Source organism: Lolium perenne, chromosome 7 (assembly GCF_019359855.2).
Source record: "Lolium perenne isolate Kyuss_39 chromosome 7, Kyuss_2.0, whole genome shotgun sequence".
Lineage (NCBI taxonomy): Eukaryota > Viridiplantae > Streptophyta > Magnoliopsida > Poales > Poaceae > Lolium > Lolium perenne.
The window spans coordinates 132,766,287-132,793,225 of record NC_067250.2 but is presented as its reverse complement, the minus strand read 5'-3'; the positions used below and the strand labels follow the sequence as shown (position 1 = coordinate 132,793,225).

Sequence of the window (26,939 nt, the reverse complement as noted above, 5' to 3'; positions counted from 1 at the left end):
ATGATATGATCCAGTTACTCACTCGACAGTCTCTTGATAGTGCAGCAACTAACCTATAACCCGGTCTTCCAACTAAACCATGAGACCAGTAAGAAAGAAACCCTATCAAGACCAAATCTTAATCTTGCGGATTTCACTTGATCTTGATGATGACGATCTTGACCGCAACAAGATGGAACGCCTTTCTTGATTGTGCTTGCTTGATGAAGTCTTGCGAGTGCTCCCCCATAATCCACTATGGGAGAACTTCTTGTTCCGCGCATCTTCACATATCCATGATCACAATATGGATGGCAAGCTTCAAGCATATGATCTCTTCGATATGTCTCATCTTGAACTTGCACACCATTTCTTACTTCTTCATTATGTTGATGTCTTGAAGATACACATGAGAGCTCACTTAATCTTCTTCTTCTTCAATACATACTTGTCACTTGATCTTCGTCAATTTCTTCTTATTTCAACCTTGAAGCCAACATATGGTTTAAGCCTTGCCTATGGACAACACCTACAAATGTAACTCAACGCAAATATTAGTTCATAGGGATCGAAGACCTCTTAGGGCTTGTTTATTCAAATGATTTTCAAATAAATTATGTAGGATTCTTCCACATACAATTTTTTTGTATAGAGGTCATTTAATTTAAAGGATGAACTCTCCAAAACTTCTATGAGTTGCCTTCCTATGTTACAATCCCATATAATTTCTAACAAGAGGTTAGACTTCTTGCAAAAAAAAAAAATCTGCGAATAGAGTTTTCATGCGTTTTTTGTAGTGCAATCAAACAAATTCTACAAGTAATTTCTACATTTATTTTATTCATGTAAAGTTTTACATGATACTACCTCCGTTTCAAGGAATAAGGCGTCCTCGTTTTACGAGCTTTTTGTTTGACCAAGAATTACTTCAAATAGATAAAGATTATTTGTATGAAATTAATATTATTAAAAAGTGATTTTTAATACGAATCCCACGATACTAAATACATTTAATATAATTAAGATTTTGTTGCTCAATTTTTATAGTCAAAGTTCGTCTTAGAATACGCGTGCACCTTATTCTTTAAAATGGAGATAGTAGTCCCTTTGGGAACATCCGATAAAACGGAGGTAGTATGCTATTTCTTTTGTGCTTTTCGAATCCTTTGAATCAAACCGGTCCAGTAGTGACCTCTTGCAATGGAGGTCAAAGCCCGGTCTTATCAGATTGTTTTAGACTAGTTATAGTGGGAGTAACTTCACTAGTAACTAAGTGTCCAACTCAGTAAATTTGCTTATGTGACAGTGAGTTAATGAGGAGAGAGGAGGATGGAGTAACATAGCTAGTTACTGTAACATCACACTTCTCAAGATACAATGAGTCTATAAGCTAATTAATGAAGACATATATGATACTATTTTGATGTTACTAACCACTATGAAGATAATAACATAGAGTAGTAATATGTGCATGTTACTACTCTATGTTACTTCCCACTATGACTAATCTTACGAAGATATAAGATGCATTTGACCCAGGCAGGCAGGGAGGCAGGGGGTTCGCACTCCGAAGTCCAAAGCCCCAACCCAGCGACACACACAGACACAGAGATGGTCCGAGGCAAACTGCCTGCCACGCGTGCGTATACGGTATAGCCCATACCGCCTGAGCACCGGATTTGTTTTCAAAGAAACAGAGGAAGAAAACCTCGTCGCTTTCCGTCCTCTTCCTCCTCCCGGCCTCGGTAGGGTCCCTTTCCCTTTCCTTCCCCGTCGCAGCCGATCGATCACCACGCGTGGCCATCCTCTCCTCTCCTCCTCCGCTTCCGCTCTACTTAACCCCGCCCCGCCACCGCTCCACCACTCGCGCACCCATCAGCACCAACCACTCCTCCTCCCGATTGAGCCCCTCACCGCCACTAGCACACATCCATCGCTAGCTAAGCTTGCCAGCCAGCCACTGTGTCCCCGCTTACCACCGCCACACACACACACACGTCCACTTGCTTCTCCTCCGACTCCGATGGCGGGGACGGGGGTGTTCGCGGAAGTCCTGGACGGGGAGGTCTACAAGTACTACGCCGACGGGGAGTGGCGCGCCTCCGCCTCCGGCAAGACCGTCGCCATCGTCAACCCCACCACCCGCCAAACGCAGTACAGGGTGCAAGGTCTGCTGCGCTTGCTCCTCACTCTTGTTTATCTTTTTTGCCGGCGACAAGAACCTAGCCTAGCACGCGCTGGCTCTCCCAGGCTTGAGGAGCTGCTTCAATGGTTGATGTGGACTTGTCTCTCGTTTGTGAATTCCTTCGATGCTTACGAAGCAGACATAAGTTTCATCACCGCAACTAATACTGCGCACGCACGCACGCGCGCGCTCGCCTTTAATTCGACGAAATTGACCGGCACCGCTTCCTGATAGAGCACCGTGCTCCAATGGTCTCCCTTTCGGTGCTTTTCACCGGTCCAGTCCTCCAAATTAAATGAATTTAATTTAACATAATAATTTTCCAGTTTGAGAAGAAGCGCACTTGGGGTCATCGGAGTGTCCTTCCTTGCGTTGGCGATTAGCCACTGCTATTTTGAGTGCCAGTGTGAATTTCAGAGGAAATTAACATTTTGTCTGTCAACTGAACTGATAATTTGTTTCCGGCCCAATGTTGACGAGGTTCCAAAAATTGTAGGATCAGTTCGAACATAGGAGTGAAAATCGCAGGAATCATTAGGATCGGTTAACTAAGTAGAAACACAGAATCTCACATGACTATATGAGACATATGCCAATCCACATTCCAATGATTTTCATTGCTGAAAATTTGGGTATTGCTGCATTTGTTCAGCATGTACGCAGGAAGAGGTGAACAAGGTGATGGAGGCGGCCAAGGTGGCGCAGAAGGCGTGGGCGCGGACTCCGCTCTGGAAGCGTGCGGAGCTTCTCCACAAGGCTGCCGCCATCCTCAAGGAGCACAAGACCCCGATCGCCGAGTGCCTAGTCAAGGAGATCGCCAAGCCGGCCAAGGATGCTGTTTCTGAGGTCACTAGCGTTTGAACAGTCCCCTGTGGTTATCTTGATTAATGTTCTTCTTCTTCTCAGAGGCTAAGAGACAGCAAATGCCTTGTTTGGTTCGGTAGGTGGTGCGGTCTGGAGATTTGGTGTCATACACAGCCGAGGAGGGTGTCCGGATACTGGGGGAGGGCAAGCTCCTTGTTTCTGATAGCTTCCCTGGCAATGAGCGGAACAAGTACTGTTTGAGCTCCAAGGTATGTCTATGTTTCAGTTCTGTTAGCTGGCATGCACCTTGTAAGGAATGAAACGAGCTTACTGGTTGACTGTTCTTTGTTTGCCTATTTCTCGACAACTGATGGACTTTTATTTCCTGACAGAAAGAATATTTTGACCAAATCTGGGGGCATCTATGTTAATCATGTTTTAATGCATCTGTCAATAAAGTTGGCAAAATTCGGATCCATGTTAGCAAATACTCAGTTTATTCCACAGAACAGAGGGATATTCCATAACGCAGGACACTTCTGAATTCTGATGCCATCCACACACTTCTGTTGGAGTATTTAGCTCGACTTTGGCCTCTCCGTGTGGTCTTTTCCATCCTATTTTTACCTCTATGGTTGTTGTTCCGTCTGTGTTAAATAACTTATAGGATGCTAGGTTTAAAAGTTGATACACCTACTCATAAGGGGAACTTTTTTAGCCTGGATATCTGATAAATAATGGAAGAAGTGTGCTCTAATCCCAGGAATTTTGATGTGTTTCCATATATAACTAAATTCTCCTAGAATCCTAAGCTTCTCCCTGTATTTTATTAAAATTTCCTACATTAGTGTTCCCTTGATATTATTTTCTTCTGTAGCTCATGCCATCTTATTCATAAAGGTACCCCTTGGAGTAGTTTTGGCAATCCCACCATTTAACTATCCTGTCAACTTAGCGGTTTCTAAGATTGGCCCAGCACTAATTGCTGGAAATGCTCTCGTGCTCAAGCCTCCAACCCAGGTAACTGATGTCAAATTTAGCCTAGAAAAAAGATTTTTATAGTTTTATTCCTATGTTGAAAGCGGATGCATATTCATTAAAGAAATGCTTATCTGAATTCTGGAATGCTACTGTGCAATCAGGGTGCGGTGGCAGCCCTTCATATGGTGCACTGCTTTCACCTGGCCGGTTTCCCAAAAGGCCTGATTGGTTGTGTCACTGGGAAAGGTTCTGAAATAGGCGATTTTCTTACAATGCATCCTGGAGTCAACTGCATAAGGTAACAATGAGCTTCTTCTGTTTCTAATATCTGTATTTTCCAAGAGAACAAAACAATTACCTTCTTTGCTTCCTAGTTTTACGGGAGGTGATACTGGTATAGCCATTTCAAAGAAGGCTGGGATGGTACCACTTCAGATGGAGCTTGGAGGAAAAGATGCTTGCATTGTGCTAGAGGATGCAGACCTCGATCTGGTTGCAGCCAACATAGTAAAAGGAGGTTTCTCATACAGGTACTGAAATAAGACACTCTGTTCTGTGGTATTTTGTAGGGCCAAACCACATCTTTCTTGCCATCTGATTTCATCTATTGGACATTTAGAACTGAATTTGTGCCCCCCACCACCTAATATTTCTTAGAAGAGTGCAAGCAAGCACTGGAATTGAATAAAAGCTGTACATTACATCTTAGCTAACAGAACATATGTCATCGAAGTTGTGCCGTGTTATAACAGAGAGTGGTGTCACATGCTTTTCCTTAGCTCACATACTCCCATACTTATAATTCATATTGTGGATAAAGCATGAATGTTGTGTCTTTTCCTTTCCGTTTCCTTTTGTACTTTGTTTCTTTCTATTCTATCTTACTGCTTTGCACCCACCTTGCTACTGCTTGAAGTTACACTCACATGTGCCATGAACTTGTGATTAACACAGTGGCCAGAGGTGCACTGCTGTCAAAGTGGTGCTGATCATGGAAGCGGTGGCCGATGCCGTGGTAGAAAAGGTCAATGCCAAGCTAGGAAAGCTGACAGTTGGCACACCTGAGGATAACTCTGATATCACCCCAGTTGTAACAGAATCCTCAGCCAATTTCATCGAAGGCTTGGTAATAGATGCAAAGGAGAAAGGGGCAACTTTTTGCCAAGAGTACAGGAGAGAAGGCAACCTTATCTGGCCGTTGCTGTTGGATCATGTCCGGCCTGACATGAGGATTGCTTGGGAGGAGCCTTTCGGCCCAGTCTTGCCCGTGATCAGGATCAACTCGGTTGAGGAAGGCATCCACCATTGTAACGCCAGCAACTTTGGCCTCCAGGTTTCTTTCTCTTTGCACTTTAAAAAAAATTATTGTTCTGTCAGCATATACCCCTAGAAACTCTGAAACTGTTATGAATCTTGGATGCCCATTTCAGGGATGTGTGTTCACAAGAGACATCAACAAGGCAATCATGATCAGTGATGCAATGGAGAGTGGAACTGTGCAGATCAACTCTGCCCCGGCTCGAGGACCTGACCATTTTCCCTTCCAGGTACTGTCGAGCTACCGTGTATACGGCTCCACACCGCCGTGGATTACTTTGTTTCAAGAAGTTTCTTTTCTTCTTCCAGTTGCTATATAACCTGAACTTCTATCTGGATTGCAGGGTCTAAAGGACAGTGGAATAGGATCCCAGGGGATAACTAACAGCATAAATATGATGACCAAGGTGAAGAGCACCGTCATAAACCTGCCATCTCCATCCTACACCATGGGCTGAGGGTTCATGTACAGGAATCAGATGTTCTGTAACCACACGACTACGATGTAGAGAATTCAAATGTCCTGTAACCACGTGAGATCTGGCGACCTGTATTTTTTTATGATTCAGCACGTACCTTGGAAGTTCCACAGTAAATAATAAATCACAATGAGAGCAATCACAAATCTCGTTTGCCTCTATGGTTCTACCTCCTTTCGCCTTAAATCCTCTACTACAACTGCCTGACCATGCAAGTGTTAATCCTCTTAATCTGAGGCTATCTTTCTTTATTGTATCTGCCAAACCTGATACAATAAGTTTGAGTATTTAGAAAAGGGCTTGCATTAGTTTTGATATTTTTTGAACATTCCAGTCTGTTTCACATCATCTCCATCATCTTTATGGCCCTTTTGTGTTTTTTTCGCTAAGATTTTCTTGCACATGGCCGAAATGACCCAACTGCAACGATGGTGCATCTCCATGACCCTTCATATGAAAACCAAATGACACATGCTATGCCTTCTCAAGCTGCGCAAGATGAGTTCCATTGTCTCTGGCCCAAGCAGATTCGACCATTGCTAACCTCAGCAGCATAAACTTTCAGCCTATGTATGAACATTTCAAACCTCTTTTATTTTGACAGAAGACGACATTTTTACAAGGCGAGTGACTTGCTATCCATGTGTGATAAATGATGGAATCATACAATGAATGGTGGAACCATCAGCATATGGTGCCGTGCAAGGAAGAAGGCCAGAGATAGAAAAAGAACTTCATGTTCGATGTGAGGAAACAAACTAAGATAAGGGCATAAAACTTCTTCTCATTTACTCCCTCCGTTCCTTTCTATAGTGCCTATAGATTTTTGGCATTTGTTTCAGAATATAAGGTTGTAGTTTAGCTTTTTTCAATTACCCCCTCCCCATTCAGCTCCCAAATTTGTTATGGTAAGTTAGGAAGATATGGATTTTCCAAATTTTGGGTTGATATCAAATCATTCAGCTAGGGGTCTTGTGTATAAAATACTCTTGCGCTAATTTCCGTGCCAAAAAACTATAGACACTATAGAATGGAACAGAGTATTTAACTTGTAGTATATTGTTGTTTGTTGATGTAATGAATGTATTCAGTCCGTTTAATAATGTATGAGGAATGTGTATGAATGAGAAACGTGAAGTAAATATGTGTTGTGATGTTTTTGTGTTCTTTCTGTTTGCATGTGCTTATGTAGTTGTGAGTTTTCTGCTAGTATGAGGCTAAGAAGAAAAAATGGGAAAATGACAGCCCAGGAAGAGAGATGCATGCGATTTCAACAAAGAGCCTGTCTAGGATGACAAGGTCCTAGACGGTTTTCTATAAAAGCTGTATGCAATAAGGAGTATCCCTGATGACTAACAACAAAACCCATATATGCAAACAGAACTATCGCAGACGGTTCTAGATCCTTCAAGAGAAATCATAGACTATGGAGAAGAGACATCAAGAAAAGCCGTCAGCGATGGGTTTTCCGAGCCATCTGTGGTGACCGTTTCTCTAGTGTGTATAGTTGTCATTGTTCTCTATGTCGACAATACTCTTAACTAGTCAACAGTAGCAATTGCATCAAGCATGATCAGGCATGAACTTCTTAAGGAATCTGATTGGTTGAGAGTCCTCGGGTATGACCTCGTCGAAAGAAACATAATATCTCTCTTTGTCGTACACATGGCATGCAGTCAATATTGTCTTCATCAACCGCCAATTCCAGTCGGCATCATTCATATACTGCAGGTAGAAGGCATCCAGGGAGCATAAATGAAGCTATGCTGTCAAGAACTAGAGAAATGCACAAAGCTAGAAGAAGAAATATCAAATCACCTTGCCCCAGTTCTTTTTAATGGAGTCGTGGGCAGCACGAAGGTTATAACTTGGAATTCTCGGAGAAATATGGTGTGGGACATGTACATTTATGTCATGGCAAAGGATCTCTATCCTGCAAAAATAATAATATGTTAGTCAGACAAAATCTAGTTACAGAAGGAACATATTTCCACGACAATTTGATAAGACAGGAAGATGATTCATTTACTCCGGTTGTCCTAAATAGGCACTTGCATTAAGTACTCACAGTTTCACATGCATCATTTGTCACAGATATTCACAAAACATTGTACAATAGATTATGCACTAGAGTGAAGTGAAGCATGGATTTCGAGTCGAGCGACTACTCTACGAGTCGCAGTTGAAAGGTCAACTCGATGTCTCGACTCAACTCATTTGATAAGTCAAGCAACTCATTCAACTAGTCTCGACTAGTAAAGGTTTTTGAGTCCAGAGACTTGAAAAACAACCCCACCAGTTGTGTTTGTTCAATTTCGTTGTTGAACTATTTGCTGCCTTGTTCTTGGCTTCTTGCTATATACTATGATATTTGACTATTGGTCTGGACTGCTGGAGTAGTGGTGTTGAACTGCATTCTTTCCTATGCAACTCTGATTGATTTCAATCTTTTGTAGGCTGCTAAACTGCATTCTTTCCTATGCAAATTTGATTACATGTTTACATATTAGTATGAAATTCTTTACTATGCTGGAGCAGTGGTGTTGAACTGCATTCTTTCCTATGCAAATTTGATTACATTTTTACATATTAGTATTAGACATTAGTCTTGACTAGTCCACGTGAGTCCATGAGTCTTGACTAGTCAAGACTAGTCTATGAGTTGCTACCCTAAAAAGACTCGTCGACTTGAAATCCATGAAGTGGTATTATGATATTCCTAAGGTTCGTGATGACTGGGATCAGAACTCTTAAATTCTGTATTAAGCTGTTAAAATAAAACATTTTCTTAAATTGCAGTCAAATCTATAGTTGGATGGCCCATAATACTTTCATAAGTCACATTTTGCCCAAAATGAAAATTTTGATTTGAAATCCAGAAACATAGCAACATAAATGCAGGGGAAGTCTCTTAATTTTATATTGAAAGACGATGCTACGAATAAATAATAGGTGTCCTATTATTTACAAGTTAAGTCATTGTTTTATCATGTCGTACTAATTCCATATGCGATAAAAATCATCATGAAGATCATTTACTGTAAGTTTATTTAGCATATATGATCATAACAGGAGTTCTAATATGCATCGAAACAAAACTCAAAGCAAAGATAAATAATCAGTACCATCGAGGATAGCTACAATGAACTGTGCCATTTAATTGCGCCTGTGCAGCATTCCACTCTTCTGATGATTTGAATGGTATATGAGGAGCAGTGTGATGTACCATCGTAAAGGTGCTCATCTGAAGCAAATGGTTAAATTTAGTGTTAACTTCCAGTATACAAATTCATAAGAAATACAGTAAGTTGATAGCTTAGACCACATATTATTATCTGTTTTTTATATGTTATTCCTTGCTAGGTCAAACTAACCGGAGGCTTTATATATCAAACCTGCTCAATTTTAACAGTGTCTTTGAGGCTTCTAGCCAATTTAGTCAATGCTAGTCCAATTATAGTGTAGCAGTTGTTCTTGTTGAAGGCATTGCCCTCATTTCCCCGTCAGCTTGAGCTTTTGGGTAAACTGATTCGGCGCATGCAGTTCTACATGGTATCAAAGCCAATAGGTCTTGATACCTGACCCGACTGGCACAATATAAAATAAAATAAACTTGTCTATTTGAAGAAGACTACTAGCTTGTAATTCCTAGTTCCTACCAAGATCACTGCACAGATTGCAAAAGCTATTCCACAGGATATTTAAATTTTCGTCTAGACATTTAGCAAACTCTTAGGTAGAAATCTGCACAATTAGGCGGGCTTCTAGATAATTTTGGGGACTCCATGGATCAGAAATTTACTATATTCAACTGTTTGTTATTCAACTACCATGAGTTTTAATTCTTTAAACAGCTTAACAGAATAACGAAACTCGTAAACTCTACATCCGCGGTAAGTCATAGTAACAAAAATCAGCAATGTACCCAAAAGTGATAAACCATCCATGGCATGAACCAGAACTTGAACCATCCAGCTATCCCTGTTTGGAGAATGATTAGGGGCCATCCAATTGCCATGAATGCGAACACACAAACCAAACTTATCTTCACCCTAGGGAGTTCATTTGATCTGAATTTTTTTAGATCAAAGTGCCACATTAACCTGAAAAGTTACACAGACAATAGAGAAGTTATTGCCTGGAGGGAAGTATTGAGAAGAACTCAACAAAACAGATGACCATCAGAACATATGACTTGACAGATGCTAGAAAAGATATACCAGTGAGCAATAGACATCCACGGCCTGATAGGGCCATAACCAAATATAATTGCTTTCCTTAGGAAAGAAGACGATTCAATTTCCTTTTGCCAAACAGGTTGCCATGCAGTATCTTCTACTAACCTGGAGTTATGCAAAAGGTAAAAGTTTGAATGATCAAAGCAGAAAGTTGTTGGAAATGTTTAAGGCTTTCAAGTATGGCTTTAACACATAAGTATGGAGATGATGCAGATAACAAAACTAAGTTTGCATGTGGATGTGCACAAGGTGGTGCATGAGTGTTCTTGAAGTGCAACACATGCGATTAAAACTTTGAAAAGAAAGAATTAGGTTAACAGTACCAAGTCATTAAAATGAACGTCAATAATATCATTTGGGCTATATTGGAGATGATTATACAGGGAGGTGTGTACATACATATTTGTCTTGGCGTGATGTCTGTCATGCTTAAATCTCCAAGGTTCATAAGGGTAAATTAATGGCAAGAAAGCTAGAGTTCCAACGATATCCTCCACTAGCTTATTCCTCGAAAACGATTTGTGCGCACAATCATGGCCTATAACAAAAAACTTCACAAAAACATTGATTAAATAGTGGACAGACCACACAGACAAAAGTAAGCAAGCATGCAACACATGAGCATGCATATCGACAGGCAAGTTTAGAGGGGAAGAGAGGTTACCCCAGTCACTGCCGTACCAGCCCATGCCCAAGCCAGGGGAAGTAGATACCATGGAGCTTTTGAAATCAAGAAAAGACCGAAAGCATATGAAGTAACCGATATTAAAACAGATCCCCAGGCTTTTACGTCGTTGATTTCAAATACCTAGGAGTGAAGTTTTACATCAGAACATTATTATAGGAACATCCGCAGCATAGCTTGTATTGACATTTCATAGTTGGTACCTCTTTGGGCAGAGTATCCATGACATCTTTAAGAGTAACATTGTCTGGTAGCTGTTCTCCAATTTGTTTGAACCCATACTCTTCAGACATTTGTTTCCTTTTCGCCTCATCATCAAGTAGTGGTGGAGTAACAGGTAGTACTGCTGCTTGCAACTTTCCTCTTTGTATCAATGGTAAAAGTTGGTGGTGACTTCTCCCGTTGTGTAAAAAATCTCTCTTCACAATAAGTGAACCTAGTGAAACATGAGAAGGCGACATCAGACAATGAAACAATGCTGCCAAATAATGATGAAAATTGGAAAGTTTAATACACGCAATGAGCTGAGCCGAGAAATTTCTCAATCATCTCCTTTATATCACAATCTAATTAGGGCCATGCAACAGCATGGACCCGTGCCCTAGGCTTAGCGGACGAACCAAACGACCCCTTGTTCTTCCCTGTGCCTGGCCTCCTCACACCGGAGTTGCCTCCTCCCTGCTACCCCGACTACCGTTCATCGCGCCCAAATCGTTGGAATGGGAGCAGTCTGTGCCCTAAGCCATCCTAGTTCCTAGGGATGGCACCCTCAGGGTATGGGTACGGGTAGAGCCATCCCATACCCATACCTGTTACCTTTAATCTTACCCATCATCCGGTACCCATACCCGTCAACGGGTACAAGTTTTTCCCATACCTGTCACCCAGCAGGGTAAATGGGTACCCGCGGGTAAAAATATCCGCGCTTACAACTCATAAAATTGATCAAAAAAATATGACATGAGGTTAAGCGATTCTAAATAAGGGACTAATCCTCACTAACCTACCAACAATTGTGAGACCGGAAAGCGTGAGGTTCAACCTAGCTATGTGAAGGCGTGGTTAGGGGTGAAATCAAATACTTTAGAATATTACAGCGGCCTACTTGTCAAATTTAGGTGGGTACGTGGATATGAGTTCTACGATCACATACCCGTACCCGCTCTATCCGATGGGTATGATATTTTCCCATTTACAAACCTATGGGTAATATTTTATACCATACCCGTAATTCTATTGGGTTTTTACCCGGCGGGTACGCGGGTCATGGGTACGCATTGTCATCCCTGCTAGTTCCTAAAGAAGGAAGATTACTTTGATCTAATTAATCACTTGTAATGCTCCATCTAGTCCTGAACAGTTCTATTTCGCATTACCATATGAACGACAACGACAACATAGAGCCGTCTATCTTGCACCTTGCAACAAACAAAAGCCCTAAATTCCCAAGAACGAATGCTACACACAGAGAAGCGCGGCATCACTATAAAGTGCTCCGGAAGCGGGACGGTACCTGGCAGTGCTCCCGCTGCTGCTCTCCGAGGCGAGAGGCCCTTGACAAGTGCCTGGGCATCAACAAAACGCAGATAAGTGCCTCGCAGACATTATCACGAACAGGTGTCCAGCACATAAACAAGACATACAGAATAATCTGAACACGATTACACCATAGGGTTCTTAGTTCTTACCCGCCGCGAGGAGAGGAGCTGCAGGGGCGCGGAGAGGGCGCTCGCCGTCGCCATCCGCTCCCGTCGCGGCGGGCGAAACGGAGCGCGCGCGCGCAGGAGGGACGGGGGACTGGCGAGAGTGTGGAGAGGTTTGGATTGAGGGCGGGCGCTGCGTTGGGGTGGGTGGCTGTGAGGAGCCTGCCTGTCTGGCGGAGGCGAGGCGGGCGCCCGCCGTAGACCGCAGCGGTGGGGTCGATTTGAGGTGGACGGAAGTGGCTCGCTGACTAAGAATTTTACAAATGTACAAATCCTAGATATACGTCAAAATAAGGATCAATTCTGGTTCCGGGTGCATATGCTACCTATTAGCCCATATATTTTATTTCTAAATCTAAATTTTATGTTAAAATTATAATCAAAATAACAAACTGCTTGATTACGTATTTTTTCGGTGTGATCTTTTAAACAAGTCCAAAATTGGTAAATTTAAAAACCTGCAGTTCGAAACATAATAAAATGTTATGTTTTTATGAATGTACTCGAAGTTAATTGCCAATTATGTTTACAACTCTGACGAATCAAGTTTGAAACACGGTGAAATAAATTGTTTTACTCCCTCTGATTCATATTACTTGTTGTTAATATAGATATATCTAGATACATTTTAGTTGTAGATACATTCATTTTAGCATCAAGTAATATTGATCGGAGGGAGTAACAAATATTTTCGCCGGCTTCCATAATTTTTTTCAAAATTTCACTATGTTTCAAATGTCGATTTTTAAATATATTCAATATTGGTATTAGTTTGAAGCTCTCTTTGACAGGAACCCAAATATTTCAATTGGTTTTCAAATTGAACTTATGATTTAAAATCTACAAAAATTTCAAGTTGGTTCTAAAGTGAGAGAAGAGAGAGAGAATCTGACACAATAAAAAAAGCGAAGAGAGAGAGAGAGGGGGTGGTGAAAGTGCATGGAGCCCCCCCATGTGTGGTTTTGGTAATTAATGACAATCTCTATGGACTAATGTTTGCATTGAGTTATATTTGTAGGTGTTGTCCATAGGCAATGCTTGAACCATTTGTTGGCTTCAAGGTTGCAATAAGAAGAAATTGATGAATGATATCAAGTGTCAAGTATGTCTTGAAGATGAAGATGAAGTGAGCCCCCAAGTTACTTCAAGACATCAATATAATGAAGTGCAAGTTCAAGATGAGCCAACTCGAAGAGATCATAAGCTTGAAGCTTGCCATGAAGAAATGTTTGAACCATATGTTGGCTTCAAGGTTGCAAGAAGAAGAAATTGATGAAGGATATCAAGTGTCAAGTATGTCTTGAAGATAAAGATGAAGTGAGCCCTCAAGTTACTTCCAAGATATCAACATGATGAAGAATGAAGAAATGAAGTGCAAGTTCAAGATGAGCCATCTCGAAGAGATCCTTTGCTTGAGTCTTGCCATCCAAATGAAGAAGATCAAGTCTCAAGTATGTCTTGAAGATGAAGATGAAGTGAGCTCTCAAGGTTAACTTCAAGACATCAACGAAATGAAGTGCAGGTTCAAGATGAGCCATCTCGAAGAGATCCTTTGCTTGAGTCTTGCCATCCTTATGGTGATCATGGATATGTGAAGATGCGCCGAAGAAGAAGCTCTCCCATGGTGGATTATGGGGGAGCAATCCACAAGACTTCGTCAAGCAAGCACAATCAAGAAAGACGTTCCATCTTGTTGAGGTCAAGATCGTCGTCATCGAGCTCAAGTGGAATGCGCAAGTATAAGGTTTGCTCTTGATAGGGTTTCTTTCTCACCGGTCTCATAGTGTAGTTGGAGACCGGTTTATAATTTAGTTACCGTACTATCAAGATGGCTCCCGAGTGAGTAACTCGATCGTATCGTTCGGAGAGAGCTCAAACCTTTGCATCCTTTCATCATCTTTCTTGGTTGTTATTTGGACCTTATCCATGTGATGTTTTAGAGCTTGTGCTTATTCTCATGACAAGCACTAGTTCATCGAAAACGGATTTCGCATAGATCACTTGTAGCGTTTTCGAGTTTGGTTCATCATCTTTCTTGGTTTTATTTGGATCTTATCCATGTGATGTTTTAGAGCTTGTGTTTATTCTCATGACAAGCTCTAGTTCATCGAGAATGGTTTTTGCATGGGCAACTTGTTGCATTTTCAAGGTTGGAGGTTTTTACCGGTATGTCTTTTTTTAGATAGGTCAAACCTTTCATCATTTGTTTCTATCCTACATTGTTGAATCATGATGGCTCCCTGCATGATATTGTAGAGCTTGTTCCTAGCTTTAAAACAAGCCCAAGATCATCAAAATCGGAGTCCGGATGCTAAAGTTATGCCCGTTTCAGTTTGATGTTTCTGCCAGTTTTCAGGGGGGGCGGATATTCCGGCCCAAGTTTGGGGCGGATAATCCCCCCCCCCCCCCCCGAAAAATCCGGTTTCTGGGAAAATCCGGCCAAATATCCGGCCCCCATCCAGGGGCATGTTTTTTCTGGTCCTTAGCCGTTTTTCGGGGCCCAGATATTTTGCAAATATCCGGCCCGGAAAATCCGGCCTGAGCATACCCAAACGGTCATATTTCGATGGGAGGGGTATTTAAGAACCCCTTCTTCCTCCTTGGGCTGGTGGGTTCACTCTCTCTATCCCCTCCATTGTTGTCCTTCAAGGCTTGCCCTAGTTCTTGATTCCTCCCATGATTCTTGCATATTCTTGAGGGAAAAGAGAGAGGAGATCTAGATCTACATCTTGACCAATCAAATCCCTCTCTTTGTGAGGGGAATCCTCTAGATCCAGATCTTGGAGAAATTTAGTGTTCCTCCTCTTATTTTGTTCTTCCTCTCTTATTCCCTCAATTGCTTTTGTAGCTTTGTTGGAATTTGAGAGAGAAGTACTTGAGCATCTTTGTGGTGTTCTTGCCATTGCATTTTGTAATATCCCAGGTTTAGAGGCAATAAAATGAGATAACACCAAAGTGTGCATTGCATTCATGCATAGAAAATCCGGGGAATTTTCGCGCTTCAAATAAAACTTACCACAGTAATTGAAGTTTCACTTGACTTGCTGGAACTGAAGTAGATCATCAAGTCAAGCGCTATAAACTTCACTGTGACCTTTGCTAAAACCTTGTTTTGGGTAGATATGATTTGATCTTTGGGCTAGATCAAATAGAATTAGTTTTACAACAAACAACACCGTAAGTAAGGATCAACTACAAGATCTTATAAAGGATCTCAAAATGATATTCCTTACAACAACACATGAATAATTATTCAACTATAAATCATAGAACACAAATAATTAAGAAACTATTCTTTACCTATCTTATCCATGTCTTCTACTAAATAAATGTTCCTACCATGAGTCACATGGTATATCTTTTCAACTATAATACTTGAACCAATCCAAGGACATTCATATTCATTCTTCATTAACTTTGACCATTCTAACCTTTGTTCCCAACTCATACCATTAAACCTAGAGAAAGGAGAGAATCATTCATATGTTTATTCTATCCATTGAATAGAACCTAGATTACTATTTAAACCTTATCCAATTGAGGTACTTGTTGATACTAACCAATGATACAAGAAATGTAAGTCAAGTAATAAGCCCTACTTGACCTAGCTAACATTTGATGGTAAGTTAGAACCTATTCCTCTAGTAATTATATAGAGGCAAGTGTTGTGATCATTACATCTTGGTAATGATCATAAACCCTAGAGGAACCATACCTATTCAGTAGAGCTCAACCTAAAGAGGTATACTCAAGTATATGGATTTATACTTGATTTTGGAGAGAGAACCATAATTCAGCAATGAATTGTTTTTTTTTTTTTTTTTTTTGAACTGGAGCGGCCCCTAAGGGCCTAGATGCCATTAATAATCAACGGTGCAAGTACAAGATACATCAGGGACCTCCAATAAAGAAAAATTGCAACACTGTCCCTAACTTTTTTAGGAAAGACCTTACATATATTCTGGAAAAAGCAATCAGGTCCTTTGCACTTGCCGGAGAAACAAGAGCTCAAACCGCGGCCGTCCTCACCGGTGCCGGGGACGAAACCACTTGGCACCAAGAGAACGGGAAGCGCCGCCGCGAGCTCGATGGGGGGCCTCCGCTTGGAGGTTGAAGAAGCCTTCAACGCCGGCTTCGAGAGAGACCACCGGTTGGTCATCTGGGTCGGACACCGAAACTGAGGGCGCCGAGAATGTTCACCAATGATCTTCAGCATCGCCACTCCAGAGCAGCCCCAAATAAGGCCACGAAGCTCCGCCCGATTCCTCTTCAAATCGCCACCATGGAGCCCTGAAGAAGAAGTCGAAACCTCACCTGCAACCACGCTTGAGCTGCTGGGGAAGAACTTATTTATGGAGTAGCCAGCAGCTTCCCGCCCAGCCGCATGTGGCTCCGACCATCGGAGCTCCGCGTCGAGGAGGAAGACTAGCAGGCAGCACCAGATCCGGCCAAGGAGACCTAGCGCCGTCCTCCCGGCATGTCGCCGACGACCGGCATCTCGCCGAAACACAGAACTACAACTGAGCATACTACTAGAACTACTGCTATTTACAACTCCGACGCCACTCCTTAGCCCCGACCGGACGGCAACGCCGTCGGCGAGAGCGTCGGGAAGGCCCGGCTTTGCAAAGCCGACTTTCAACGGTGGCAAGAAACGGAGGTTTCCAGAGAGAGCGAGATACGGAGGTCGGTCTACTAGGTCACTCCCGGATTAGTCAATTGTGGAGTTGCCGGGACACCGAGATGCGGTTCACAATGAATTGTTATGAGGCCAATACTTTGATCATTACAAATTGGGTGATGATCACAAACCATAAGAATCTAAGTGAGTGTGTTGAGAGAAGTATTAAAGAAGAGAGATTAGTGAGGAATAAGTGGATCATGTCTAATGCATGATCTTACCTTGTAAGTTGAGATGATAAGATAAACCTATATATGTGAGGTATAGATCTCATTCTTCTCATGAAATAATAAGTAACTCATTAGTAGTTAACCAAACCAATACTCATGCCTTGTATAGAGAAATCATGAGGTTGTATTTAAACCTTGCCTATCCAAACACTTGAGACAAACCTAGCATTGCCTTGATACAAGAATTCTACCTAAGTAAGGAGGAATAACTCTAATCAATTATATAGAACCCTAGCCAACTAAAACATGATCAAAGCTTATACCATATTTTAATCCTAGTTTTGTATCACATTGATGATCATAACTAAAACCCTAATTCCATTTGCATTTCAATCCAAGTATCACTTTGGATTATAAGTAGAACCCTGCCATGCCTCATGCCTATTTAAACTTCAATTAGTGAAGCATCACCAAAACCTTAAACCCTTCACCTAGGAATCAGTTCACATAAAATATTAAACCCTTTCATATAGGATCCACCCCACATAAAATATTAGTCCTAACTTGTGTATCATAGATCACAAGTATCAACCAAGCCATATGTACCTAAGGTCTAAATGCCACTTGGTGAGTAGAGTGAAACCAATAACGAATTCCACTTTGATTTCCAATCACTTTGTTTAGTTGCCCAAATGGAATATTGTGTCATAATTGAACCATCACCTTAGAAAGTGAATTGACTATAAGGAGTGTAGAATTTATCCTAAATAAGTTAAGCTAGAAGTGGCTAAGCAAGATTATTAAACAAATAGAGTGAATCCAACCATCTTCTTAAACCTATGGGAACAATTCCGCACATAAAATCATAACTCATTCCATTCTCAACACCATTTAATTTGAACTTCAACCATAATTATATCGTAGGTGAACAATCCATATTGTTAAACCTAATGATGTGTTCACTATGCACTTATTATAAAATTAAAAATCATTTAAATAAACCTGGTTCTTAAATTAAAAAGGAAAATTGAGATAGATATTTAACCCATTTCCATTTTTCTCAAATCTCATAACATAACAATACAATAAAAATTTCAATACTTGTTTAAACAACCAAACTAGGCAGTGAGCATGATTATCAAATTGTATAACCATTCAAATAATTTAGAACCTGCAAAACAAAACAGAATTCAAAATTGAATTCAAATCAGTAAATAGAAACAAGAATTTGAAAAGAGAAAAAGAGAGGGAAAAGGGCTTACCTTGCCAGGCCAAGCCGCACCAGAGCAGCCCAGAACCAGCCCATCCTCGCCACCACATCGACCAGGCCCAGTGATGGCGTGTAACTCACACGTTCGTTGGGAACCCCAAGAGGAAGGTATGATGCGCACAGCAGCAAGTTTTCCCTCAGAAAGAAACCAAGGTTTATCGAACCAGGAGGAGCCAAGAAGCACGTTGAAGGTTGATGGCGGCGGGATGTAGTGCGACGCAACACCAGGGATTCCGGCGCCAACGTGGAACCTGCACAACACAACCAAAGTACTTTGCCCCAACGAAACAGTGAGGTTGTCAATCTCACCGGCTTGCTGTAACAAAGGATTAACCGTATTGTGTGGAAGATGATTGTTTGCAGAAAACAGTAGAACAATATTGCAGTAGATTGTATTTCAGTAAAGAGAATTGGACCGGGGTCCACAGTTCACTAGAGGTGTCTCTCCCATAAGATAAACAGCATGTTGGGTGAACAAATTACAGTTGGGCAATTGACAAATAAAGAGAGCATGACCATGCACATACATATCATGATGAGTATAGTGAGATTTAATTGGGCATTACGACAAAGTACATAGACCGCCATCCAACTGCATCTATGCCTAAAAAGTCCACTTTCAGGTTATCATCCGAACCCCCTCCAGTATTAAGTTGCAAAGCAACAGACAATTGCATTAAGTATGGTGCGTAATGTAATCAACAACTACATCCTTAGACATAGCATCAATGTTTTATCCCTAGTGGCAATAGCACAACACAACCTTAGAACTTTCTGTCACATCGTCCTGTGTGTCAATGCAGGCATGAACCCACTATCGAGCATAAATACTCCCTCTTGGAGTTACAAGCATCTACTTGGCCAGAGCATCTACTAGTAACGGAGAGCATGCAAGATCATAAACAACACATAGATATAACTTTGATAATCAACATAACAAGTATTCTCTATTCATCGGATCCCAACAAACGCAACATATAGAATTACAGATAGATGATCTTGATCATGTTAGGCAGCTCACAAGATCCGACAATTATAGCACAATGGGGAGAAGACAACCATCTAGCTACTGCTATGGACCCATAGTCCAGGGGTAGACTACTCACACATCACACCGGAGGCGACCATGGCGGCGTAGAGTCCTCCGGGAGATGATTCCCCTCTCCGGCAGGGTGCCGGAGGCGATCTCTGGATCCCCGAGATGGGATCGGCGTTGGCGGCGTCTACGGAAGGTTTTCCGTATCGTGGCTCTCGGTGCGGGGGTTTCGTCACGGAGGCTTTAAGTAGGCGGAAGGACAAGTCGGGAGGGGCACGAGGGCCCCACACCACAGCCGGCGCGGCCAAGGGGGGCCGCGCCGCCTAGGGTTTGGGCACCCCGTGGCCCCACTTCGCTTTCGTCTTCGGACTTCACGGAAGCTTCGTGGCAAAATAGGACCTGGGCGTTGATTTCGTCCAATTCCGAGAATATTTCGTTACTAGGATTTCTGAAACCAAAAATAGCGTAAAACAAAGAATCGGCACTTCGGCATCTTGTTAATAGGTTAGTTCCAGAAAATGCACGAATATGACATAAAGTGTGCATAAAACATGTAGATAACATCAATAATGTGGCATGGAACATAAGAAATTATCGATACGTCGGAGACGTATCAGCATCCCCAAGCTTAGTTCTGCTCGTCCCGAGCAGGTAAAACGATAACACAGATAATTTCTGGAGTGACATGCCATCATAACCTTGATCATACTATTTGTAAAGCATATGTAGTGAATGCAGCGATCAAAACAATGTATATGACATGAGTAAACAAGTGAATCATAAAGCAAAGACTTTTCATGAATAGCACTTCAAGACAAGCATCAATTAGGTCTTGCATAAGAGTTAACTCATAAAGCAATAATTCAAAGTAAAAGCATTGAAGCAACACAAAGGAAGATTAAGTTTCAGCGGTTGCTTTCAACTTGTAACATGTATATCTCATGGATATTGTCAACATAGAGTAATATAATAAGTGCAATAAGCAAATATGTAGGAATCAATGCACAGTTCACACAAGTGTTTGCTTCTTGAGGTGGAGAGAAATAGGTGAACTGACTCAACATTGAAAGTAAAAGAATGGTCCTTCATAGAGGAAAAGCATCGATTGCTATATTTGTGCTAGAGCTTTGATTTTGAAAACATGAAACAATTTTGTCAACGGTAGTAATAAAGCATATGTATCATGTAAATTATATCTTACAAGTTGCAAGCCTCATGCATAGTATACTAATAGTGCCCGCACCTTGTCCTAATTAGCTTGGACTACCGGATCATCACAATGCACATGTTTTTACCAAGTGTCACAAAGGGGTACCTCTATGCCGCCTGTACAAAGGTCTAAGGAGAAAGCTCGCATTTGGATTTCTCGCTATTGATTATTCTCAACTTATACATCCATACCGGGACAACATAGACAACAGATAATGGACTCCTCTTTTATGCATAAGCATGTAACAACAATTAATAATTTTCTCATTTGAGATTGAGGATATATGTCCAAAACTGAAACTTCCACCATGGATCATGGCTTTAGTTAGCGGCCCAATGTTCTTCTCTAACAATATGCATGCTTAACCATAAGGTGGTAGATCTCTCTTACTTCAGACAAGACGGACATGCATAGCAACTCACATGAAATTCAACAAAGAGTAGTTGATGGCGTCCCCAGTGAACATGGTTATCGCACAACAAGCAACTTAATAAGAGATAAAGTGCATAATTACATATTCAATACCACAATAGTTTTTAAGCTATTTGTCCCATGAGCTATATATTGCAAAGGTGATGGTGGAATTTTAAAGGTAGCACTCAAGCAATTTACTTTGGAATGGCGGAAAATACCATGTAGTAGGTAGGTATGGTGGACACAAATGGCATAGTGGTTGGCTCAAGTATTTTGGATGCATGAGAAGTATTCCCTCTCGATACAAGGTTTAGGCTAGCAAGGCTTATTTGAAACAAACACAAGGATGAACCGGTGCAGCAAAACTCACATAAAAGACATATTGAAAACATTATAAGACTCTACACCGTCTTCCTTGTTGTTCAAACTCAATACTAGAAATTATCTAGACCTTAGAGAAACCAAATATGCAAACCAAATTATAGCATGCTCTATGTATTTCTTCATTAATGGGTGCAAAGCATATGATGCAAGAGCTTAATCATGAGCACAACAATTGCCAAGTATCACATTACCCAAGACATCAATAGCAATTACTACATGTATCATTTTCCAATTCCAACCATATAACAATTTAACGAAGAAGAAACTTCGCCATGAATACTATGAGTAGAAACCAAGGACATACTTGTCCATATGCTACAGCGGAGCGTGTCTCTCTCCCATAAAGTGAATGCTAGGATCCATTTTATTCAAACAAAACAAAAACAAACCGACGCTCCAAGCAAAGCACATAAGATGTGATGGAATAAAAATATAGTTTCAGGGGAGGAACCTGATAATGTTGTCGATGAAGAAGGGGATGCCTTGGGCATCCCCAAGCTTAGACGCTTGAGTCTTCTTGATATATGCAGGGGTGAACCACCGGGGCATCCCCAAGCTTAGAGCTTTCACTCTCCTTGATCATGTTGCATCATACTACTCTCTTGATCCTTGAAAACTTCCTCCACACCAAACTCGAAACAACTCATTAGAGGGTTAGTGCACAATAAAAATTAACATATTCAGAGGTGACACAATAATTCTTAACACTTCTGGACATTGCATAAAGCTACTGAACATTAATGGATCAAAGAAATTCATCCAACATAGCAAAAGAGGCAATGCGAAATAAAAGGCAGAATCTGTCAAAACAGAACAGTTCGTATTGACGAATTTTAAAATGGCACCAGACTTGCTCAAATGAAAATGCTCAAATTGAATGAAAGTTGCGTACATATCTGAGGATCATGCACGTAAATTGGCTTAATTTTCTGAGCTACCTACAGGGAGGTAGACCCAGATTCGTGACAGCAAAGAAATCTGGAACTGCGCAGTAATCCAAATCTAGTACTTACTTTTCTATCAACGGCTTAACTTGGCACAACAAAACACTAAACTAAGATAAGGAGAGGTTGCTACAGTAGTAAACAACTTCCAAGACACAAAATAAAAACAAAGTACTGTAGGTAAAAACATGGGTTGTCTCCCATAAGCGCTTTTCTTTAACGCCTTTCAGCTAGGCGCAGAAAGTGTGTATCAAGTATTATCAAAGGGTGGTGCATTCTCAGCGGGGTGCGGAGTTTTCTCAACCAGGCATAATATATTAGATACATAAGTTTTAGCATCTCCTTTTTCATTAGTCTTAGGCGTGCTACTCTCATCAAACAAATTTTCAGGAACAAGCCAAGCATAGTTATTTTCTAGTGCATCATTCATAGCTAAGAGTTTACATGGTATTGGTGCTTTGATCTCCCCACCATCATCAATATTATTAGTGTATCTTATTCTATCCATGTCCATCTTTTCAAGGAGACTAACAAAATTAGTATGTGAACCAAGCATATTAAATTTAGCAAAGACCTTTCTAGCTTCTCTTGCTAGACCACCAAATTCTCTAAGAAGGGTTTCTAAAACAAAATCTTTCTTTTCCCCTTCTTCCATATCACCAAGTGTGAGAAACATGTGTTGGATTATAGGATTGAGATTAACAAATTTAGTTTCCAACAGGCGAACTAAATGCGCAGCAGCAATTTCATAAGTAGGCGCAAGGTCTACCAAGTGTCTATCTTCAAAATCGTCAACGGTACTAACATGGTTGAAGAATTCTTCTATATTATTTCTCCCAATTATAGACCCACGTCCTACCGGTATGTCTTTCGTGGTAAAATTAAAAGGGAACATGATGAAATAAGTAAAGTAAATGCAAGTAACTAATTTTTTTGTGTTTTTGATATAGCAAACAAGATAGCAAATAAAGTAAAACTAGCAACTAATTTTTTTGTATTTTGATTTAGTGCAGCAAACAAAGTAGTAAATAAAACTAAGCAAGACAAAAACAAAGTAAAGAGATTGAGAAGTGGAGACTCCCCTTGCAGCGTGTCTTGATCTCCCCGGCAACGGCGCCAGAAAAAGAGCTTGATGGCGTGTAACTCACACGTTCGTTGGGAACCCCAAGAGGAAGGTATGATGCGCACAGCAGCAAGTTTTCCCTCAGAAAGAAACCAAGGTTTATCGAACCAGGAGGAGCCAAGAAGCACGCTGAAGGTTGATGGCGGCGGGATGTAGTGCGGCGTAACACCAGGGATTCCGGCGCCAACGTGGAACCTGCACAACACAACCAAAGTACTTTGCCCCAACGAAACAGTGAGGTTGTCAATCTCACCGGCTTGCTGTAACAAAGGATTAACCGTATTGTGTGGAAGATGATTGTTTGCAGAAAACAGTAGAACAATATTGCAGTAGATTGTATTTCAGTAAAGAGAATTGGACCGGGGTCCACAGTTCACTAGAGGTGTCTCTCCCATAAGATAAACAGCATGTTGGGTGAACAAATTACAGTTGGGCAATTGACAAATAAAGAGAGCATGACCATGCACATACATATCATGATGAGTATAGTGAGATTTAATTGGGCATTACGACAAAGTACATAGACCGCCATCCAACTGCATCTATGCCTAAAAAGTCCACTTTCAGGTTATCATCCGAACCCCCTCCAGTATTAAGTTGCAAAGCAACAGACAATTGCATTAAGTATGGTGCGTAATGTAATCAACAACTACATCCTTAGACATAGCATCAATGTTTTATCCCTAGTGGCAACAGCACAACACAACCTTAGAACTTTTCACATCGTCCCGGTGTCAATGCAGGCATGAACCCACTATCGAGCATAAATACTCCCTCTTGGAGTTACAAGCATCTACTTGGCCAGAGCATCTACTAGTAACGGAGAGCATGCAAGATCATAAACAACACATAGATATAACTTTGATAATCAACATAACAAGTATTCTCTATTCATCGGATCCCAACAAACGCAACATATAGAATTACAGATAGATGATCTTGATCATGTTAGGCAGCTCACAAGATCCGACAATGATAGCACAATGGGGAGAAGACAACCATCTAGCTACTGCTATGGACCCATAGTCCAGGGGTAGACTACTCACACATCACACCGAAGGTGACCATGGCGGCGTAGAGTCCTCCGGGAGATGATTCCCCTCTCCGGTAGGGTGCCGGAGGCGATCTCCTGGATCCCCCGAGATGGGATCGGCGTTGGCGGCGTCTCTGGAAGGTTTTCCGTATCGTGGCTCTCGGTACTGGGGGTTTCGTCACGGAGGCTTTAAGTAGGCGGAAGGACAAGTCAGGAGGGGGCACGAGGGCCCCACACCACAGGCCGGCGCGGCCAAGGGGGGGGGGCCGCGCCGCCCTAGGGTTTGGGCACCCCGTGGCCCCACTTCGTTTCGTCTTCGGACTTCTGGAAGCTTCGTGGCAAAATAGGACCCGTGGCGTTGGATTAGTCCCATTCCCAGAATATTTCGTTACTAGGATTTCTGAAACCAAAAAGCAATGACAAAACAAGCGGCACTTCGGCATCTTGTTAATAGGTTAGTTCCAGAAAATGCACGAATATGACATAAAGTGTGCATAAAACATGTAGATAACATCAATAATGTGGCATGGAACATAAGAAATTATCGATACGTCGGAGACGTATCACCCAGCTCAGCCCAGCCCAAGTTCTCGTACCCCTTCGTCCGAAAATATCAGCCAGACGGGGAGCTCATCCTCATCCTCTTCCTTTCACTGGCGCTCGACAGCACGACGAGCTTCGCCACGTCCCGGCCGATTTCGTGGACTTCGCGGACGTCGCCGACCGTGGAAAGCTGATAAATACCCCCGACGAACCCTAGCTTCATGTTTCCTCTTTTTCCCCTCTTATTTCTTCTCTGGCCGAAACCCTAGCTGAGCCGGCCAACTCGTCTCGCCGTCGATGGAGGCACCCCCGAGCCAAGCCGTGAACGCCATCGTCTTCCTCGCCTTCGACTTGCTCAGACTACAAAAGGAATCGAGCTGGAGCGCTCGGGAGCATCCACACCGACTCCGTCTTCTCCGACACCAGCCACCATCGCCGCCGCCGTTTCAGACCACCTCAAGCCACGCCGTCAAGCTCTCTGTGTTCCTGGTGAGCTACTCGTCCCACTGGTGCCCTAGGCCAGCTCGATTACGCTGTACATCGTTGCCACACCGAGAGCCTGTGAGCGCCGCCGCTTCGCCTCACCGTCGTTCACGCTCCGGCGACCTTTAGGTAGCGGCGCTAGGATCAATAGGTTCCCTGTCGCGCGCTGAGGCGATCCGTGACTCTCAATCGTCGGGGGAGGATCGAAATCGCCGGCGCACACCACGGCTGGCCGCCGGCAGAGAGCCCCGTTGGCACGTCGTCTATTTTGACCTGGTCCACGCTCACGTGGCGTCTGACGTGGACATTGGTCCACCAGTCAGTGGCCAGGGTAGACACTGTCTCGGGTAGCTTTAGCATTTGACATGTATTTCAAATTCCAGTAAATAGCTAAAAGTTTGCAAAATCATAGAAAATTCATATTAATTCAGAAAATTATGAATAATATATTAAAATTCTCACAAAAATAAACTCTATTCGAATAAAATATAAAACAAAAATGTGTGACAAAATAAAAATCCATTTATTTTTAACCTGATTAATTATGCCATTTCATTTATTTAAAATGCAATTTGAATTCAATAATTAGTGAAGTTTCAGATTTAAATTTTAACTATTCAGTAACTAATTAAAATGTTAAGATTAATTTTCTTTATCATATTTGCATTAACTTAATTATTAGTGGTAATTCATAAACCCTAATTTGCAAATTACTATTTTCTATTTTCTTTAAATAGTAATAACTCAAGAAAATATTATAAGCCAATATTTTTGTAAGTCAAAACTTATTTACTTAAACATCCTTAAGTTAACAAATTAAATACTTTAAACATAATAACAATGATTAAACCCTGATTCTTAATGAAACCTAACTAGAAGTTGCTCTAATTATTAAATCTTGTGAAAATTAATAAAATGTCAAACCATTCCTAATTTTGATTCAAAGTAACTAGTAACCACAACTCTATTGATAATCAGCATTTTAGAAGTTGTACCATAACTTAGAAACCCTAGTTTTAATTTAAGTAAGACATTGATCTCATTATTTAATGTGTTCATCCCTAGTAGTTGCAAACCTAAAACCCTAAGGATTTAACCCATGTGATCATTACACTTTAGTAGTAACTCTAAAACCTTAGTTGCTTATCACATGTGATCATGTGAATTTCAACTTTACTTGTAGAACCTTCATAAGTAACCAATGAATGCATAATCATGATCCATCCACATAAAACCAATTCACATGAGCTTGTCATTTCATGTCCCTATTCTTAATT

At 41.5% G+C, this 26,939-nt stretch overlaps 2 protein-coding genes across 2 annotated transcripts; one reads left to right on the top strand and one right to left on the bottom strand.

The window, feature by feature from the left end:
* Positions 1–1,815: 1,815 nt before the first annotated feature.
* On the top strand, positions 1,816–5,906 carry LOC127301643 (NADP-dependent glyceraldehyde-3-phosphate dehydrogenase). Its single transcript, XM_051331913.2, has 9 exons — positions 1,816–2,147; positions 2,817–3,010; positions 3,109–3,237; positions 3,869–3,988; positions 4,111–4,247; positions 4,324–4,479; positions 4,904–5,282; positions 5,380–5,496; positions 5,611–5,906. The coding sequence occupies exons 1-9, from the start codon at positions 2,003–2,005 to the stop codon at positions 5,722–5,724; spliced, it is 1,491 nt and encodes a 496-aa protein (XP_051187873.1). The 5' UTR covers positions 1,816–2,002; the 3' UTR covers positions 5,725–5,906.
* Positions 5,907–7,013: 1,107 nt separating this feature from the next.
* On the bottom strand, positions 7,014–12,549 carry LOC127301644 (omega-6 fatty acid desaturase, chloroplastic). Its single transcript, XM_051331914.2, has 10 exons — positions 12,357–12,549; positions 12,182–12,233; positions 10,872–11,104; positions 10,648–10,791; positions 10,383–10,534; positions 9,966–10,088; positions 9,671–9,848; positions 8,871–8,989; positions 7,564–7,678; positions 7,014–7,470 (listed from the first exon to the last, which is right to left on the bottom strand). The coding sequence occupies exons 1-10, from the start codon at positions 12,408–12,410 to the stop codon at positions 7,309–7,311; spliced, it is 1,332 nt and encodes a 443-aa protein (XP_051187874.1). The 5' UTR covers positions 12,411–12,549; the 3' UTR covers positions 7,014–7,308.
* Positions 12,550–26,939: the final 14,390 nt, after the last annotated feature.